The sequence below is a fragment of the Heliangelus exortis genome, chromosome 2 (genome assembly GCF_036169615.1).
Source record: "Heliangelus exortis chromosome 2, bHelExo1.hap1, whole genome shotgun sequence".
Classification (NCBI taxonomy): domain Eukaryota; kingdom Metazoa; phylum Chordata; class Aves; order Apodiformes; family Trochilidae; genus Heliangelus; species Heliangelus exortis.
Genome location: NC_092423.1, coordinates 52,992,205 through 53,011,717, shown reverse-complemented (window position 1 = coordinate 53,011,717; position 19,513 = coordinate 52,992,205). Strand labels below are relative to the sequence as shown.

The window sequence follows — 19,513 nt, the reverse complement described above, 5'->3', positions numbered from 1 at the left end:
AGGCAATAAGCAGAAAAAGAGAGAAGGGAACTATGGGCTGAAGGTATCATAGTGCTCTTAAAGAGATCTTTAAAGGAACCCAAGGTTTGCCCAGACATTCTGTACATCACCACGCTGGTATACACACATACATATAAAAGAAAACATATGCAGCACCATACCACTATTATCACAGTATCATTTTCCCAGATACGTGGGAATGGAAAATGAAGTCCAATATAAAATGGAAAAAGGAGGAAGTATATCAGTTTTGGTATTTGTATTCAGATCCCACTGCTGCACATGCCTCCTCACCACACCATACTATGCCTGTCAGCAGTATCAGGTGGGCAACTGAGGGCTGCTTGTTGAAGAAGAGTCAGATTTTTTCCCCTCTTGGTACGTGGTAGAATTGCCTGTCAGGGTGCTGTGACACCAGGCTTACGGGTTGCATTCTTTTCCATGGGTTTCCAGTGCTTCCAGTCCCAGTACACAGGAGTCAGGCGTTGGGGATATGCAGGTCCTGGAGTGCATGGGAAGTTGGGTGATGTGCACCTCTCGCTCACTGTGAAAGCATCTGATTTTTGTGTCTGTCCTGAAAGGCAGAGTGAACTGGGACAGTGCTGTACAATGTGCACACAAATGAGCATCTCTGGGGTTGCCAGTGAGATTGCTCTGACTGTGCCTGGCACTTCCATATTTCATAGGCATGTCTCCAAACTATCCTATTATACCTAGAATTTTCCAAGTTAAAACCAAGCCAAACAAACAAAAACCCCCACAACAGTGAGTGAATTTGGATATATGGCAGCCTTTAGGTCAGATAAGATTGCCTTCTCTTTGTTTCTAAAAAAACTCATGAGCCAAGTCACCCCAAACCACAAGTACCTGTAGCTTTGTTTTGTAATAAAATGAATTTTTTTCAATGGTGAGACTAAGGGAAGCTTTATGAAGTCTGCAGCATCAAAGTTTAGTCATTCATCTCCACCAGACTTCTTCAAGAACCACTGTTTTTTGTGGGATTTCTCAAACGCTTAGGGTAGTCCGAGCTTTGGTACCTTGTTAAATCATCTACTTCAGTAACAAATCTTTACTTGGCTCTGTTGTGAGTCAGGTTATAAACAAAGCTGCATATGAAATATTTGACATGGGATGGCAAAAACTTAAATATATATGCTTTTCCTGAGAGTCAGCCCCACCTTTTGACCTGATGGAAAATGTTTGTGATAATGATAATTTATGGTTTCTCAGACTTTTTTAGTATCAGGGGAGCAATCTGCGGGACTAAAAAAAAAGTGCGGTGTCTTGTCAGGATGTTAACATTTCCCGAAGGATGGACACATTGGAACAAATAAGTTTCTGCATCCTAGTTACCGCTATTTCTGAACCCCGGTGTGACCTGCTCACATGGCGCCCGGGGGGAGGATGGGGATGCGGGGCAGGGATGGAGGCAGCGAGGAGCCCCGCTCTGCGGGGTGAGGGGAAGGCCAGAGGAGTCCGGCAGAGCGCTGGGGAGGCAGGCGGCCGGAGGAGGAGGCGAAGGCACCACCGTCACCCTTCCCCTCACTCAAGCGCTTGCACTTTTTTCCCCCGAAAGCTCTATTTTTCAGTGTCACACGGCTTAGATGAAACTTTCCTTGAAGTCTGTCAGTCAAGTCAGCCTGTGGCGCCAGAGCAAACGCGAACCCTGGAGCCGCGGCGCACACAGAAACCCCAGCTAGGAAGCAGTTTTCTCCCCCAAACCCCTGACTTTTTTTGAGGTAGGGAAGGCCCCGATCTCTCAGGGCGGGAGAACGGGGGTGTCCAACGCGCTGGAGCGCGGGGAAACGGGGCTGGCGAAGCAGGCTGGGCTGAAGGATACAGCGGGAGCGGAGGAGGAGGAAGCGGGAGCACGACCCGCAGCAGAGGGGGCCACTCCGGGGGCGCCCGCCGTTGCCCCGCGCTGTCTCTCGGCTGTGGGCGGGGTGTCGCCGCCTTCGGGCCGCCGCCGGGGCGGGCCGGGCCGGGCCGGGGGGATGGCGGGGGAGGAGGAGGAGGAGGAGGAAGGGGGGAGCGGGGGTGTCATGCCGAGAGCGCGCGTCGTAGCCTGCCAGGCCTCGGCCGGACCCGCACCCCGGGGCGCATCCCTCTGCCGCTCCCCCAGGCAGGCGGCCCTGCTTCCCGCCGGGCCCGGGGCATCCGCGTCCCGAACGGGCCGAGGGAAGGGGGGAAGGAGAACGGAGCCCTCTCCGCCGCTTACGAGGAAGGGGTGGAGGAGGGAAAGTTTAGCGGACGGTGTTTGAATTAGGACTTATCCCTAAAGAGCCTTTCCCCTCCTCTGATCCAGAGGGCAGCGCTGGGAAGAGGGGGCGGCGGCGGCGGCGAGGAGCCCTGCAACATCTGTAAAACTTGGAGGAGGCGGCGGAGAGGAGTGTGCGAGAGGGAGGAAAGCAAAAAGGACAACTTTTCCGACACGTGAGTATCTCGGCACGATGTGTTTATTCCCCTCCTTCGCTGGCTGCGCCGAGGCATAACAATGCCGGGCGGCGGCGGAGCCGGGGGGACGGACGGGACGGAGAGGTTCCCCCTTCACTCCGAAAACTGTTTGATACCAGGCGGTGGAATTGGGGTTCTGGGTTACATTGTTTGCACTCCCTCTTCTTCTTTTCCTCCTCTCCCCCAGTCCCCCCCCTTTTTTTGTTGAACCAAATCAGAAATGTCAGTCAGTGCGAGTGAGTCAGAAGGGATCAGATTACAAGATCACTGAAACTGATGTCGGATCCGCGTGCACACACGCACAGGCAGAGGCGCGGGCTGCTCCCTGCGGGAGGCGGGCAGGGATAAAACAACCACCAACAACACCCGCCGGCCTTTCCCTCTGTCGCCCCTGCCCCTTCTTCCCGTCCCTCTCCCCGGAGAATGCCTGCCGGCCGCGGCGGGGGTCAGACCCGCTAGCCGCGGCAGAGGGAGAGAGGCGCGGGTGCGAGCCGCGGCGGCCCCGACCCTCGCCCATGGGCAGCGCGGGGGCTCGGCGGCAGCGGCGGCGGCGGCAGGTACGTACCCACTTGGGCGAGAAGTTCTTTGTTTCCCGGGCTCTGCTCCGGGCCAGTTTCTTCTCGCCTCCCAGCGCTTCTTCCCCGCTCCCGGCCCCTTACTCCCGCTTCTCTAACTTAGAGGCGGGAGTAGGGGGGAGCGAGGGGTCTAACCCCCAAAATGGCTGTCACAGAGCGCGGGAGTTGAGGGAGCGGGGAGAGGAGGGGGCATTCCCCGCTCCGGGCCGGGCCGCACCGCCCGTGCTCGGCCGGTCACGTCCCGCGGCGGAGCTGCCGATTTGCGAGCAGCAGGCTGCTTTTTTTATTCGCCCCCCCTCCTCCTTCTTCTCGGCTTCCCTCCCCGAGCAACTCCCGGGCTGTTTCACCGCCGTGAGGCGGGAGGCCGGCCGCAAAACTTCGCAGGGGGAAAGGCGAGAGGAGCGAGGCAGAAGGCGCTGTCACATCTGGCGGAGTGGAGGGGCGCCCGGGGGGCCGGCATTGGGGTGGCCGCGGTTCCCTGCCGGCGGCTTCCCGGAGGGAAGGAGGGAAAGTTGCGTCCCGGCCGGGTGTGGGTGTGCGGGGGCGTCTGCACCTTTTTTGTGTGCGGCGCGGCGTGGGGCGCCGCTCCTCGCTGCCGCCGCCGTTGGCGCTGGGTCAAGCCGGGGAGCTGAGCAGCCGGCGGCGGGCCGGGCCCGGCCCAGGCGGGAGGAGCGGGGCGACTGCGGGCGGTGGGGTGGGGGTGGGCCGGGCCGGGCTGGTGTTGGGGGGCGGGAGCGTCCCGAGGGAGCTCCTCAGAGCCGGGCACCACGGCCCGGCCTCGAATGGCGCAACTTTGAAGGGTCCGAGGAGAACGGAACCTCCGCGATTTTTAATGAGCCCGTAAAGTCGGGGTGTTGACACAACTCCGGCGCCTCCGGACGGGCTCGCTGGCGCTCAGCCGCCAGTGCCCACTTCCAAATCCTCGCACCACGTGAAGAGAAAAGGTAAAAGGGACACCCCCTCCCCCCCCGACACTCCACCTCACCCCCCAAATTTTCTTTCTAATCCTCTGGTGCGTAGTTTTGATCCGGCCCTGTGGGTACGGTGTCCGTGGTCTTCTGCCAGTTTGTATGTAGATATATTTATGTAAAACATTTTCTCTCAGCTCCTTGCCAGCTGTTCCACATTTTCCAGCTGCCACTTCAGTTTGAAATGATGGACTGTACGGATCTCAAAGAGCCTTTTAGTCAAAGGTACGGATAGCTGTCGAGTTGATATACAGTGTCACGTACTAGAGGCTACTTCACTAAAGCAGTATTAGGTAGTAACCCACAGCAAAATACTCATCACCGTCGTGCCCTTGCTACTTCCCACTTGATTTTCAAGGCTCAATAAATGTGGTTTTTTTTCAAGCTTCTGTGCACAGACTTCGTTTCTGTTTTGTGTGCTACAGAAAAACTTGGAACAGAAATTTTTCAGAGGCCTTAATATACGTGGCCAATTAAATCAACAAACATTTTTAAGAGGTCATGACTGCTTCTCTTTCCCTGTGTGATGTAGGGGATCTCTTTTGAAACTGTTTAGGTTGATGCAATAGTAAGAAATCACTAAGTTTCTCTGTGTTACAAAATTGTTTTTGATGTGTTAAGTGGTATTACAGATTGAAGTGTGCAAGAACTGGCTTTAAGTAGTTTGAATATTTGTGCAATTGCATTGTAATTTGGAAAGGTGCCTCACTGATTGATTCCTATAATTATTTCATTTAGGACCTTTATTAAAAATTAATAATGATCTGACAGTTTCTTAATTACATATGTCATGATTATTTTGAAGGAAGACAAATGCAGTGTTTTAAAAGTAAAGCAACCCTAAAGTGTAATTGCCATGTTCACACCACTGCGTTACCATTGAAAAAATATATATTAGAAGTAATGGTGAATGAGTACAGCAGTGTAAACTGTAGGCAGCCTCCTGAGAGTTTGTTTATATAATGAAGGTTTGGGTTTATACTAGTTAGTATGTAAATATTTTCAGTTTGGTGTATAGCCCATTTCTAAAAATATAAATAATAGTAACTAAAAGAGAAGGCTATTCTGAGGGGGAGGATTATTTCTTTAAAAGTAGGATTATATGATTTTGAATGAGTAAGAAGAATGAGTAAGAAGAGGACTTCCTCAGTGTGTATATATTCTTCAAAGCACCAGTGGTAGGAAAACCCTGGCTTAAGGTGCCTAAATGAATGCAGCCTTGCATTCCGATAATTTCATATGGTTTTCAGTAGGACATGCTGTTTTCCAAAGCATTTCTGTGGAAGTACCATAGAACAAAGATATCACCTGCGTTTTCCTGTTAAAGTGGAGTAATGTTTTTGGCTTGAGAAGGCATGCAGTATTTGAGACAGCGTTTTACAGATAGGTAATCTTCAGTTGTGAAAGATGTGCTGTGCATTTTCAAACGTAAAAACCATTTTGTGACCAAGAAATTAAAGTACCAGTGGTTGTAAATAATTTCTGTTTATTTTGGACTCAGTGTTAGAAAAACAGAAATGCCCAAGTTTTGAGATATGATAATTTGTTCATCTCGCAGATTACTTGATTTTTGCACAAGATAAATACGTGCATTTGATCCTGACCCTAAAAAGCTGCAGTTACACTTCCTGCATCAATTTTGGGAAAGCTCTTCCATTACCTGCACTCTGTAGTGTGTTTGAATTTCATCCTGCACGTGCAAGGAAGGAATGGCATGTTTCTGTGTTGCAGGGTGTTAGTGAAAAGTTACTCATCTTTGCCTGATAAATAAGGAATCTGATGGTTATTAAAGAAGGATTTATTTGGAGTTATGGGAGGAAGCAGTTTAATGATCAGTGTTGCATGCACTCAACTACATGGAGACAGTAATGCACAAAGAGAAAGCAGACTTGAAGGAAAAGTGAATCAATGAGTCATGAAATCCTCAGGAAAACCTTAGTAATGGAATGTTAATGCTTTTAGACTATAGTAGATTATCTTAAAAGTCAGACTTTTCTTCTTTATGCAATTGTTGTAAATCCCTAGCTAAAGAATACTTTGAAGAAGGCTTTAGTTTTTCTGGCACTCAAATTCTGTAGTCATTCTGATTGTTTTGGAAGATTCAAGAAATTTTCTGCCAACTTGCAGTTAGGCAATTAAAATGCTAAAATGGCTACAGAGAAATCTTTCTATTCAACAAAATGTTCAGCTGTAGTAATGATTTCAGGTTGTCTTTTAACCATAGGTTTTATAGATGTCCTCCCTTTAGACTTTGTCATTTTTATAAGGGAATTGATTTGTTATACTTCAAAATCAAATAAAATGAGACAGAATAAACAAAAATAGGGCATGGGTGCTGCTGCAAACTTTTCAAGTTCTTTCAGTGCATTTTTCATCTTTACTTTTATTTGATAGGTCTGTGAAATAGAGCTGTAGACTGGCAAAGACTTTAAATGAAATTTCACACTTTGATGATTTTTTTTTAACTTTGATATATTGACAGCAAAAGGAGCTGCAAAGCTTTTATATAACTTGAGCAGTAACGCCAAGCAGCAGTCAAACGTCTCTATGCATTTGTGTTTAACTGCAGAAGAAAAACATGTCCATGGGCAGTAGAGGGTTCTTATCAACTCCCTAATCCCAGATCCCAGCAAACCTTGAGGGCATGCCTCAGATCTTGCTGAAATCATTGTAGACTCTCACAGTTTGCAGATTAAATATGCTATGTGTTCCTGGCTCCAACAACAGTTTTATGAGCTCACTAAGCTTCCTGTTTTAAGATCCTTTTCTGAAGTTTTTAGGAGCTGCTAAAGGCGATGCTGTCTATGGCAAGTGGTACTTGTTAATTTAGAGAGACTTTGGATATTTCATTCTGTCTGTAAAAATAGCCAAAATCACTATTTTCAAATGGGAAGTCGAGTTGCACTGGGGAAAAAAAAAAAAAAAAAAAAAAAAAGAAACCCTGTTAAAGAGGGATTCTGTTGTTGTAATGTGTTTGTTGGTATGCAAGGTTACAACGTCTGTTCGAGGCTTGATTTGTTTTATGGGGGCCTGACTTAGGGCTCTTTAAAACCAGACTTTTTCAGTTGTAATTCTAAGCACAGTTCAGCTTTTAGTACATAATTTCTGAGCCTCTTTTAACCAATTGTATTTGTAGCAGCTCATTAAACATACCTTTGAAGTTCTCCGCTCTCCTTTAAGTGTCAAAGAAGGGAAAATGTATTCTGCCAAGGGTGAATTTCAGTGAATCAGGTAGTTAACCCTGGGATTTGTTGACCCTTCTGAATGAATGGTGTTGCACCTCAAATTCTGGTCTTCTAGGTCTAGTCTTCTTTTCCAGCTGCTAAATAGTTAACTCTTATGTTTTATTCACTGTAATAATGTTTATGTATTTGGTGTAATAGTTTTAATTAAAAAGGAAAATACTTATTGTCCAACATGTGTCATGTTATTCCCGAGAGAACTTGAGCCAATTTTGTCTTTAAAGTTTATTCAATGAATGAAATTGTGAAAGCCCATTTGTCAAGGTACTGCACGGTTTCTGTTAGTTTTCAACCCCCAAATTCATTGTCTGCATGGCCCAGTCATTAGTCATCAGTGTATTAGTGCTGCCTTTAGGCAATGCTGCCCAGCACTTCTTCACACCATTATGGCTCTAAAAGTGTACTCTGCCGACTTGTAGAATTACTGCTCTGATTTCTGCTTGGCTGGGTTTGAGGTAAGTCCCCTCCCTACCTTCCAGCTCACACTAATCCCTGCTTTGTTTTAAGGCTTTTAAGGCTTTCTGCAGAGGTGTAGGGAGAAACTTCCCTAAAAGATTGTGCTGGCATCGTACTGTGGTTTTGTTGTGGTATATTCTGTATGTATAAATTGTACCTGTATTACCTTGAAAGTGCATTAAATTGGCTACTGATCTGAAGAGTTGGTTTCTCTCTTTCTTTAAGAACAAAGCAAGAAACAAGACAATACACTTATCTTAAAAATGCCTGCAAGATTATTTAGATTACAACAAGGGGTGAACTAATTGGGAGAGAATGCGTCTGTCTCTAAATAGTAGCTGGGTGTCAGAACTGATAATATCAGAATCCACTACCAAGAGATCTGATTGAATAATTTTCTTAGCTGAAGTTTCCACATTAATGCTGAATTATTTTTTGCACTAATTACCAAGACAAATAATTTTTTTTTTCCTTGTTATTTATTCTTACATATTTATTTCTTTAAAATGATGCTCAAAATGCTTCTCTATTTTTTGGACACTTAGGTCAGGGCTAAAGGATGCAACTAACCTTTTGTTGGTTTAGAGCTGAACCTCCCCCAGCTGTGTTTATTGCTTCCTATGATACTGTTTTCTTTACATACAAATCCGTTAACATCAAGAAAATCAACCGCGTGTAAAGAACACTAAATCCAGCTGCCAAGAGAATGAAGCCTTCGTTAGATAAGCTGTATGAGTACCTGAAACAGAATAGTCAGAAACACAGATCAAGTTAGTGTCACTTCAGTACAACCTCTGCTGTTCCTGAACTGCCTATATTAAAATGAGATCCTGGCACTGCTGATTCTTAATTAGCAGGACGTGGTTTGGTGTGGCTTTGCCTGGCTCTTCAATTCACAATGTATGTCTTTTTTTTCTTAGAAAATAAGGCAGCTGTGTAATAATGTGATTACAGTATTTGAATGGGGATAGTGTATTGAAAAGTAATTCATACTTGGAACAGTTTAGAGTTGTCCTGCTGCATTTTGTCAAGTTATAAAAACATGAAGGAATCATGGTGCAGTTTTATTGCTACTATGAGACAGGTGTAAAACATAATGTAAACTGTAAAAGCTGAAGATAAAGTTTTATAAAGTACCTTTCACACTTGAAGTTCTTCCTGGATATGTGGAGCTTTCCGAGTTCTTTTTCATATTGAAACACCTGTGCTGGGTTAGAACGTGAAATTCTGGATGAAGGCATCCTTTAACCTGAGAATATGCTGAGGAGATAGGAATGGGACTGGTGATCAAAACACGGCACTTTCAAAAACATACTACTTGATTTTTTCATCATATTTTAAAATACTAATTGTAAAATACATAATGCAGTCTTTTTTCCTTTCATTTGCTTTAACTTCATTTTTCTTTTGTAAGTTTAAAACAGAAGGCACATGTTTGCAATGGATGTCTATTAAATATATTCTTCCTTGAGCTCAGTTCCTGAATAGATTGACATTGATAGATAGATCCAGTTTTGATTCTAAGGGAACTTTAATCTGTTGGGGTTGATGAGATAAAGCAAAAAGTGTGAAGGAAGTGGTCATGCCACTGGAATCCACATTAAGCTTTGGTGCTCTTAAAATATTTCTACATTTTTCTGCGGTGGTTGTAGTGCATTCTGATTTGGTTAACTAAACAAATCTTCATGCAATGCACACCTATTACAGATGTTTATAATTTGCTTTACCAATCTATTAGATGACAAACTGGCAAGAAGGGAAAGAAGAAAAGTTCTGAGTGCTTATAACAGTATCAACAGAGGAAATCAGAGGGTATGTTATCAATGCAGTTATCAAGTCTTGCTGGTAGTCCTTCCCTCAACATATTCCTGTCCTTTCAGATTTTGAGCACATGAATGCTCTAGTTCAGGTTTCTTAAAACAGGTGTTGCAGAAGGAAGTCACTGTGCTGTTGTTTGCTTTGCATTTCATGCTGCTGAATTCCTGAAAAATAGCAAAAACTGAGTTCAGACTTGGTAGGGAAGTTTGAGGTGTCACTGCTCACTGCTCATTTTAACCTATTGCTATGAACAGTAAAGTCTGCAGGAGGTTTTGTTTTTTGGTTTTTTTTATTATTATTATTACCTCTTTGCTAATGCTTTTATATCTAATCTTACTTTGACATAATTATTAGAGTTTTTCCTGCTGGAGTGTTTGAAGCACAAACAGAGGTAGAATTGCAAAATAAGCAGTAACACAGGTTACTGTGATTTTTCTAGCAATACTGGGTAGTTTAATTGGCAGGAGTTATGATTTCCTAAGGGCAAGTGCATTACCATTCTTCAAGCTCACTACACCCTCCTTTCCCCCCAAATATATTTACAGATTTGGAGCAGTAGCAGTTCCTATTTTTAAATAAATAATATTCTTTTTATTAGCTGTTTTTAGATAGTGAGAGTCAAAATGACAAATACAGAAACTCAAGACCATGTGATTAAAGTAAGAAATGCTTAGATGCAGAGTTAACAACCAAGTTGATTTGGTTGGTTTTGAGGGCTGGTTCTGGTGTGGTATGTGTTTTTATAGTTTTGCTTCATCTGACAGTTCAATTACTCCAAAGACTCTTGGATAATGAATGAATTATGAATTTTTACCTCAGAGCATACATCCTATCTGAAGTGTAAAGCCACTAAGATGTGCTGGAAGTTCTGGATCTACATCCCTCAGCTTAATGCTGCATGTCCCTGAAAAACAACTTCTGTGAGGGATGGACTGTTTTTATATATACAATTTGACCCAAATCCTTCAGTGTTTTTATCTATTAAATTCTTTTTACTGGGTGAGAAAGAATAATTTCTTTCCTGGTGGAAAGCTGTTTTATTTAGATACAGAGTTTTATCTGTTGAAGTAATAGTAAAAACATCTAATTGGGGTTATATTTAACAGCTTTCTAAATCCTGTAACAAAAGTAGAGATAATCTACTTCTAAGTGTACGTGGATGATGTGTATTAAAAGCAACTGAGTGAAACTCACTCAAGTACCACTTACTGATTCTACTGTATGTATATGTTTCAATTATTTTGAGAACTTTTAGTAATCCAGTTTAGCTCTAGCAGAAAGATGTAATTCCTCTGGAGTCGAGCAATTACTACATTTGATCAGCGTATTCAATCGAATAGTTTCTCACTTAGGGTCTTAATCATGAGAATGCTAATAGCACTGCTTTGCCAAGCTGATTGCCTTTGTGTTTGTGATCCTTGTTGCCACAAGCTATTTAACCTATCAGGAACAGATCAGATCATCATTAACCAGGCTTTAGGTCTAGTTGTTTTTCAGTCTTTATGGGAGGAAGAAATCAAAGAAATGTAACACAGGAAAAGACAGCAGAAAGTAATGAATTTGTAAAGATTGTATTAATGCAAATAGTGCCCTATCATTTGGGTTATTTTTTAATTTCAAGCAACAAATCAGCCTATCAGATTCCATTTTTTTCTTTTCTCTCTTTTCTCTCCCCCCCCTTTTCCCCCCTCCCTTTTCCCCCCCCTCTTTTTCCCCCCCCCTTTTTCCCCCCCCCTTTTTCCCCCCCCCTTTTTCCCCCCCCTTTTTCCCCCCCCTTTTTTCCACCCCTTTTTCCCCCCCCCTTTTTCCCCCCCCCTTTTTCCCCCCCCCTTTTTCCCCCCCCCTTTTTCCCCCCCCCTTTTTCCCCCCCCTTTTTCCCCCCCCCTTTTCCCCCCCCCCTTTTTCCCCCCCCCTTTTTTCCCCCCCCTTTTTCCCCCCCCCTTTTTTCCCCCCCCTTTTCCCCCCCCCCTTTTTCCCCCCCCCTTTTTCCCCCCCCCTTTTTCCCCCCCCCTTTTTCCCCCCCCCTTTTTCCACCCCCTTTTTCCACCCCCTTTTTCCACCCCCTTTTTCCACCCCCTTTTTCCACCCCCTTTTTCCACCCCCTTTTTCCACCCCCTTTTTCCCCCCCCCTTTTTCCCCCCCCCTTTTTCCACCCCCTTTTTCCACCCCCCTTCCTCCCCCCTCTCCCCTCCTTTTTCCTCCCCTCCTTTTTCCCCTCCTTTTTTTTATTGTCTAATTTTACTTGCATACTTGCAGTTATCATCTAGGGCATTTATAATCATGCATGTTATTTAAATGGAGATAAATACTGCAAAATAAATTATACCTTTTTTCTTCAACTTATTAATGGGTTGTAAGACTATTATTTGTGCTTTTCATATCTGTCTTACTATACTAGTCATCTCAGCAGGAAAGAATCTAAACAAAATTTACCCAGGAGTAGTTAATGGGGGTTTCAGCATTCTAGTTTAGCTTACAAAGAACTGAGAAAAGATTAAAATTATTTCAAAAATACAAAGTATTTAGATAAGTTCCTATAGTTACTACTAAAGTGATGAGATGTACCGAGGGGTAAATTTTACAATTGGAAGATGTTTCTTAAAATATCTGAGTAGCTGTGTATTTTTCAGCAAATACTGTGAGGGGTAACTATCAGTGCAGCTTTGCCAGCAGGTTTGATGGAAAGCAATACTGAAATCTAGGTGGATTTTGGAAGTTAAATCAAGCCTTTATAAATCAGTGTCAGATAGCTCCCATGTAACAACGTTAGATTGTCTCATGTAAATTTTGCATTTGAATGTATCTGAACAAGGCACATTTTTTTTTTTAATCCTTAAATAATCCCAAGGAACAGTGTAACTGGTTTTGATAAGATTGATAAAGGGTTTTTATGCTTGAGAGAGACTGTAATTTCCTGATTGTTCTTCATGCCTCTGCTTGTGTTTTTCACTTTCGTAGAGTTGTGTTGTTCAAGATGTATTCTATCCCCAAAGGCTGCTTCCAGTAGTGTGGATCAAAGTAGTACCTATGAACACCCTAACTACCCAGAGTCATTTCTGAAAAATTAAACATGCTATGTTTGCTAGCACACTGATTGGGGCACTCTCAGTGCTGATAGCAATCAGTATGAACTTCCCTACTGCTGATGTAATGATGATGAATGCTGTGACACTGCTATTTCAGACAGCTCTTCTCAGTGGATGCAAACCACTTGTTAATGAATTGAATACTACTACAGAAGCACTGAATAAAACAAGGAAGGATTTTTTTTATAAAAAAAAACCAAAACACAACAACCCCAACATGTTAAAAGATAATCCCTCAAAGATATTACAGATAAAGGCAAAGGAAGGTTTAGGTTTGCAAGGAACATACATGAGTTTAACATGCAAATTGAGAATTAAGATGCTGATCTCTACCCAGGCACCTGGACTTAAGAAGGTAGTCTTATAGAAGTCAGTGAGTCTATTCTATGAATGAAGGTTTGCATAGTCTGGTCTTATATATGCAATATATATGCAATGATAAATGCAATGACATATGCAATATAAATGCAATGATTTAAAAAGTAATTCAGAGGACCACAGAGCTGAAGATTTCTTGGAAAATCAAAGGGTATGGTCAGAAAGGGTCATGTTTACTGCTCTTCAGGCACTGGCTTTGGTTAGTGGGCACATAGGAGTAAATATTTTTTTTTTTTTCTCCCCAGTATATTAAAATCGTAATTTTTACTCCTGTGAGGCACAATTTTATGACCAGCATACATAAGGATGGGAAATTACATCCTTTCAGTTTGCTTGAAAGAATTTCTTGTTCAAAATACATATCCAACATAGTGTCATTTGTTGAGACTTGTTTTAATTTGTTTTAAGAGAGAGTTTTCCTCATTGAACTGGTTCATTCCAGTAGCTTGTTCCTAAAATCCCTCCAATTTAGCTGTGTCCCTGCCCATGCAGGAGAGTTCGAACTAGATGATCTTTAGGGACTCTTCCAGCCGAAACCATTCTGTGATTATGTGATTAATATGAAATTGGTGAAAGTTTACATTTGTAGTCTAAAGAGAAGAGATACACCTGCAGGCAGGTTGCTGTTTTGGGAGGGATTAGGTTTGATACGGGGATCTGGAGTTAATTGTGCAGTGGGTTCAGGCTTTAGAGAAATTACAGAGGGTTCAAGCATGGTTGAATGGGAAAAAAACATGAATGTTTGCTTTCAGGAAGGAATGTTTATCCCTCTATTTACCTGTGAAAATTCAGACTTTTGCCCATATACTCTTACAGCATTATCTTGCTATTCATTCTCATAGACATGGTGACAGAATCGAGCTTTCTGGTCTTTTTGAAAGCAGAGCTCCTTGCTGCAGAGCAAATACATAATGTCTAAAGCCTGGGGGCAGGAACAGGGAACTTGCTGACCCACATGCTGGGGAGAGCCAGAGCCATGTGTGCTGACATACAAACTACTTCGTATTTTAATGTGAATTTGATGTCAGACGAGCTGATTTTCAGAATGCATTCTGATAGGGGTTAGCAGCCAGTGAAAAATCTTCACTTTTTTTTTTTTAGACTGCAGTTTTCATATTTCAGTACAATTTATGAGGCAAAATAAAAGCCACAGCTAAAATTAAGTAGAATGAGTCTAGAAGGCATGTGTGTCTGGTTTGTATTTCCAGTTCGGGTTCAAGTTCATCTTCAGGAAAAAAGTAAATTTTTGGGCCACCATGTTAATTTCCAGTTGACTGCTTCCCTATTGGGCATTCTTGGCAAAACATACCAAAACACTTATCTCTAATTACTACTTCTGCCATCTCTCCTGGCTTTCCTTACTTTCCCAGCCATGCATACCACCATGTAGTTGATAAGGCACTGGAGTGTAACTGGAGCTGCTGTAATTCTTGCAGACAGAGTTGCCACACGTGCATGTGTAGGCTGGGAGCAGAGGAAGGAAGGCACGGGAGGGAATGTGCTGGGGCCATTACCTTGTGGAGCAGGGTGCAGAGCCAAGGAAGAAAGTTTACTCCTGTGGTGTTTCCTCTTCCATGCTGACACGAATAAAAACAGCCTTCTCTGGGTAAACTAAGCAGACGTGAAGCAGAACAGGTACCAGGAAGAGATGTTTATATTAGCTCATGGCCAATTCTGCAGTTTTCTGACCAAAAATTAGCTTTAAACCGCAATGTAAAGCCTCTGTTCTGTACCATCATCCACAGTAGGTAGCATAAAATAGGAAAGTGATAGAGACTGGAGGGAAATGTAGAATTATGTCTGCTAGTCTTCCTCCATTAAAGAAAACAATCCCAAAACACCAGAAAAATCTCATTGGTAGGTGGTTGGCAAACGACCCAAGGATGCTTCTTAGGAGATTAAGGCAGTGTTAACTCCTTACTGTGCCTTCTTCTTCTTCCTTTTCTGAGCAGTCGTAGTGTCAGATTGTAATAGAGGTCCTGTCCTGCCATGGCAGAGAGTGGAAGGAGGTGGAGATAGGTGAGGACTCCTTGCTCACATCTGCACAGACGTCGCTGTGGCAGGAGGTGGTGGAACTGCTGTAGATACCTGTCATCATTTTTGTGACCTTTGCCCAAGTGTTTCATGCTACTCCTCTGGCCTTGTGAAATGGGGGTGGCATATGGGGCTGCTTCATTTCTGTTTGAGTAGGGAGCATAATTGTTTCCTTTCATGGCTTCTAGGCAAAAGAAACAGGCTTATGAACTGAGGACAGAAGAAAATGGGGCACAAATTCTGCAGCTTCCCCCTCCAAGCTTCAGACAATCAAACTCTTTGATGTCAATGAAAATGCCATCTGAATAGCAGACTTGGTCTTTAAAAGGCAAAACACAAGAAAAATAACCACAACTGAAAATGTATAGCTTTTAAAAATCCTTTGGAGACATCATAGAGAGTTAATGATTTTTAGAGAATATCAGATATCTCAAAGGAAGGTAGTCTGAGCACAAAGACTCGCTTACACAGTGTCCAAAGTCTGGATAGAGGCAGATTTTGATAGTTATGTTGTTAGGGCTGTACAGAGAAAATGAGCATGTTGTGGTCAGTGTGGAGTAAAGAACTTGGTAGCAATGCCAGCATCCTCCCAGTTTCTGCCAATGTAAGGGACTGAAAACTTGGGTTTATATGGTAACCAACCAAAGCTGTGGATGTGTGAGGTGTACAAGGGGAAAGTGAGAGAAAGCATATGAGAAATTTGGAAAGGTGTTATTACAAAGCTTATATGAGATCTCTCCTCAAGGAGGTTTGTGCATTGCTGGGAACAAGTGAGGGCTGCTGCAAGTTGAGTATTGCTATATCTCTCCTTCGTATTTGGAGGTGTCTGACATTCCCCTTTGTGTTCTAGTGGGAAGTTGTTTTGGAGATCATAATAATGTTTATAGTACTTTCATAGGTAGATCTTGAAAGTACTCATGGAAGTACACTGTCATGGTAGGCAGAGCTCTGTTATTCCCGTTTTTAGCAAGAAAGGATCTTGGAAAGAAGAATCTGGAGACAGGTTAGACCAGTCAGTGGCAGAGAGTCTCTGATATCTTGTCCTATTTTCTGGCTGTGCTGCCTAGCTGAATAATGATTCATTTAGTGATTGGGCTCTTCTTTGATCCCCACTATATAACAATGAGGCTTTGGAGTGTTTTATTGTGCTATTAAAAAGAACTCCTACTAGGGAGGTGGGAAGGGGAAGGTTTACTAGACAGCTGTGTTTGTGATAAATTGGCTTTGTAGACTTTTTTTTTTTTTTAGGTTTTTTTTAGGTTTTTTTTAGGTTTTTTTTTCCTCCCTTTTTTCCATTTGTTTGTTGGTTTGGTTTGGGTTTTTTTGCCTGTCAGAATTGGGGAAACAGGTTGCTAATGTAATTACACTTCATTATAGTTTACTTTGTCGCTTGTTTTGAAGCCTTTAGTTTTTTTACTCATTTAGATGTTGTTCTAGAACAGTGTGACTTCCTTCCGTTTCAGACCCCTCTAGCTAATGACTGCAGTGCTGCTCAGAGCTGAAAACCCTGTTTTTATTTTATGTTGTTTGTGGGTAGCATTATTTTCAAACTACTGAAGTACCCAGGAACTTCAGTTCTAAGCATGGTGTGTGCATAATTTGTGTACATGGCTGGTGTAAAGCTGACTTGGACAGACTGGCGTGCATCAAGGTAATCTTCAGACCAGCGCATGGAGATGCTTGCATTCTTCAGAGCCTAAGATCCTTGAGATCTTGAATACACTGTGTGGATACATTGCTGCACAAAAGCCTTTCAGAAGCTTGTGGGCTTCTTGGCAGGAATGTCAAAGCTCTGAGAATAGGGAGGAGTGGTCTTCAGGGTATATAATTAATGAATTGCTGGAGATGACGCTGAGAGCATCCAGGAAAGGCAGAATAACCAGACACACACCTCTGCAGAGTTTTCAATTTTCAGTGTGTTCATGCAAAGAAAAATGATCTCATTATCTGCCATTAGCAATAATATTTGCCTTTCCCTGTGGTTTTCAGGTTGTTGCTCCAATGCACTTTTGTTTGAGTTAGATTTCTGAACAAACAAAGTGAGAGATGTTTACATGAGTAGGACAAGGTGTAGATATAGACAGGGGAATTCTTGCTGCAGTGTGTTCGGATAGTGTGAATGTTGTAATTTAAATATTTGGCTTTTATAGTAAACATGAAGGTCTATCTTGATTTCTTTTGAGTTGTTCCAAAGTGCTCTGGACATAGGAGAAAAATACTGGCTTTTCCCCCCTGTGTCTATGAAAACCTTTCAGGCTTGAAAAAAATGGACTTTACCACTACACCAAGCAGTGTAGTGGTTTGTGATCCTCTTTAAAGGCAAACATACTGATTTTTTGTGTTAGTGTTTCCTTAAATTCCTTAGGAATTCATGCATGCACACATAATTTGATTGGCATCCAGAAATGGCCTGTGGACTGCTAATTCAGTTTTGCTGCAGGCTCTTCTTCAGGTGAGAGATGTGTGAGAGTTTTTGGTCTAAGCTTTCACATACTATTTAAATTTTACGGCTCTTTTGTTTCATTCAGGTATTAGTACAAGGAGAGCTGAAGTAATGAGAAGTCATCATGGAGGCACAGTCCCATAGCTCAACCACAACGGAGAAGAAAAAAGTGGAGAATTCCATCGTGAAATGCTCCAGTCGAACAGATGTCAGTGAGAAAGCTGTTGCCTCCAGCACAACTTCCAATGGTGAGTAACAGCAGGGATTTACTAGCAGCCAAACCTACGGTAATTTTATGTTCACTGCATTCCTTGTGAATTGAGCATTTGCACCTGGATCAGTGTTTGTTCTAAGGAAATGCTAAAGAAAATGAAGAAAGGGGGGTGGTGGTGGTGGTAGTGGTGGAAAGTGGTAGGACACAAGGCCTGTTTTGGCATCAGGCATAGTCTTTTTCTTCCAGATGTTCTAATTTGAGATGTAAATGTGCTAAGTGATTTATTATAGGAAGTTCCTGTTTTTGGTGTTTTGGAAACTGTCTTGATTAGCCTGGCAGAATTTGCAAGTGCTTTGCATTTAGCCACTGAAATCTCTTATGCTTGTTAAATAATTAGTTATTACAAAAGAGACAGAAGTAGCTCTTTCAGAATTAATGGAAAAGATTCCTTTTCTTCTTTTACAAATAAAGTTGCTCCACAGAAGCTCTGCTGCCCCTTCCTCACCAAAGTTCTGTAATGGCCAGGAGAAAAATATCGAAGAGTGTGTCCTCCCATGAATTAATTTCAAAGTTGTGACTGTACAGCTTGTAGCTTTGCAAAACTGCAGTAGTTTGCTTAATTCACCCCAGAGATTACTTCACTTGACAATTTTACATATTCTCTGCCCCTCAGGAGAGTGGGTAATTCCCAGTGCTGGCCCTTTCATTGTTCAGTGTAAGAGAGGATTGAGTGTATTGGTCCCTTTTAATGCAAAACTCTATTTGCGTTAGGAAAGAAAATAGCAAAGGTGTGTTTGAACCTGTGAATTTTGGATAGCTGCAGTTTAACTGTTGTTTTTTTACACATCAGTCTAATAACGGTTAAAAATTGAGAGATGTCTTTCTGCATAGTTTGGAGTTCAGGTGTATTCCTGGCAAAACATTTTCTGTTCACCTTTTCTGCTTCCATCATACTCACTCATCTGGATTTGTGGTCTAGGTCAGGTTCTCACTTCAATATCTTGAAGAAAGGTTTTTGCTTTCTCAAAGAAACATGTACCTCCCTTTAGACTAAAGCAGAAAATGCATGAATCCTACAGCCTTACTAGAGGGGAATCTCTGTGGGTCAGTAAAATTAGATGGCACATGTCCCAGTATCCTTCTGTATGACTGAACATCAGATTCAAAGCAAACTCAGCACCTGCTGATCTACTGGTGGAGATGATCCCCATGAGAGTATAGAAACTCTTGAGCAGCTATGGAAAAAGTTACATCAGTTTTGTAAGGCATATGAAATGAGATCCTCAGCTGGTGTAAGTCTGTACAGATCCATTGCTGTCAATAGAATTACAGTGGTTTGCATGAGCTGAAGAACTCCCCATTGTATTTTTTTATTTTTTTTTGTAATAGGATTTTCCACATTGGCCCAATTTTTCAAACAGATGCACACTTGAACACATATGCATATTCTTTGAAATGCCAGGGGTTTGTACTCAAACACAATACTGGCACAAGTCCTCTGATTGGGCTAGCTTTAACATTTTAATTAAACATTTAGATTTAGAGGGCTAAAAATATAGCCTTCAGGATATTTATGCTTTATCTGTTTTACCCTGTGATCAAATAATTTTCTTTCTCTATTCTACCTTTTCCCTTTAATGGTAATACTATTTCTTCACTACGTGCAAACTCTCAAGGGCAAATGATTCGAAGACTAATGAATTGTTAGAGTAACTGGAAAGTTTTGTCACTGGAATTGTCTCTCATTGTGGAATGAGATGCTAAACTAGCACACATCTTAAGGCCCGAGGGCTCATTTGGTGAAGATAATGCTTGTTACCTTTTTTTTCAGTGAGTAAGGGTTGA

General features: G+C 42.5%; 1 protein-coding gene across 3 annotated transcripts in view; it reads left to right on the top strand.

Moving 5' to 3' along the window:
* The first annotated feature begins 2,010 nt into the window (after window positions 1-2,010).
* The window catches only part of GLI3 (GLI family zinc finger 3), a 207,629-nt gene continuing 190,126 nt past the window's right edge, over window positions 2,011-19,513 (top strand). For 2 of the 3 annotated variants that reach the window (XM_071736180.1, XM_071736178.1), the window contains exons 1-2: window positions 2,011-2,433; window positions 17,540-17,702. In XM_071736180.1, the coding sequence (XP_071592281.1) occupies window positions 17,579-17,702 (124 nt within the window). In that variant the 5' untranslated portion in view covers window positions 2,011-2,433; window positions 17,540-17,578. Of the gene's footprint in view, window positions 2,434-3,751; window positions 3,974-17,539; window positions 17,703-19,513 lie in introns of those variants that run through there. The other variant, XM_071736179.1, reaches the window with a different exon arrangement.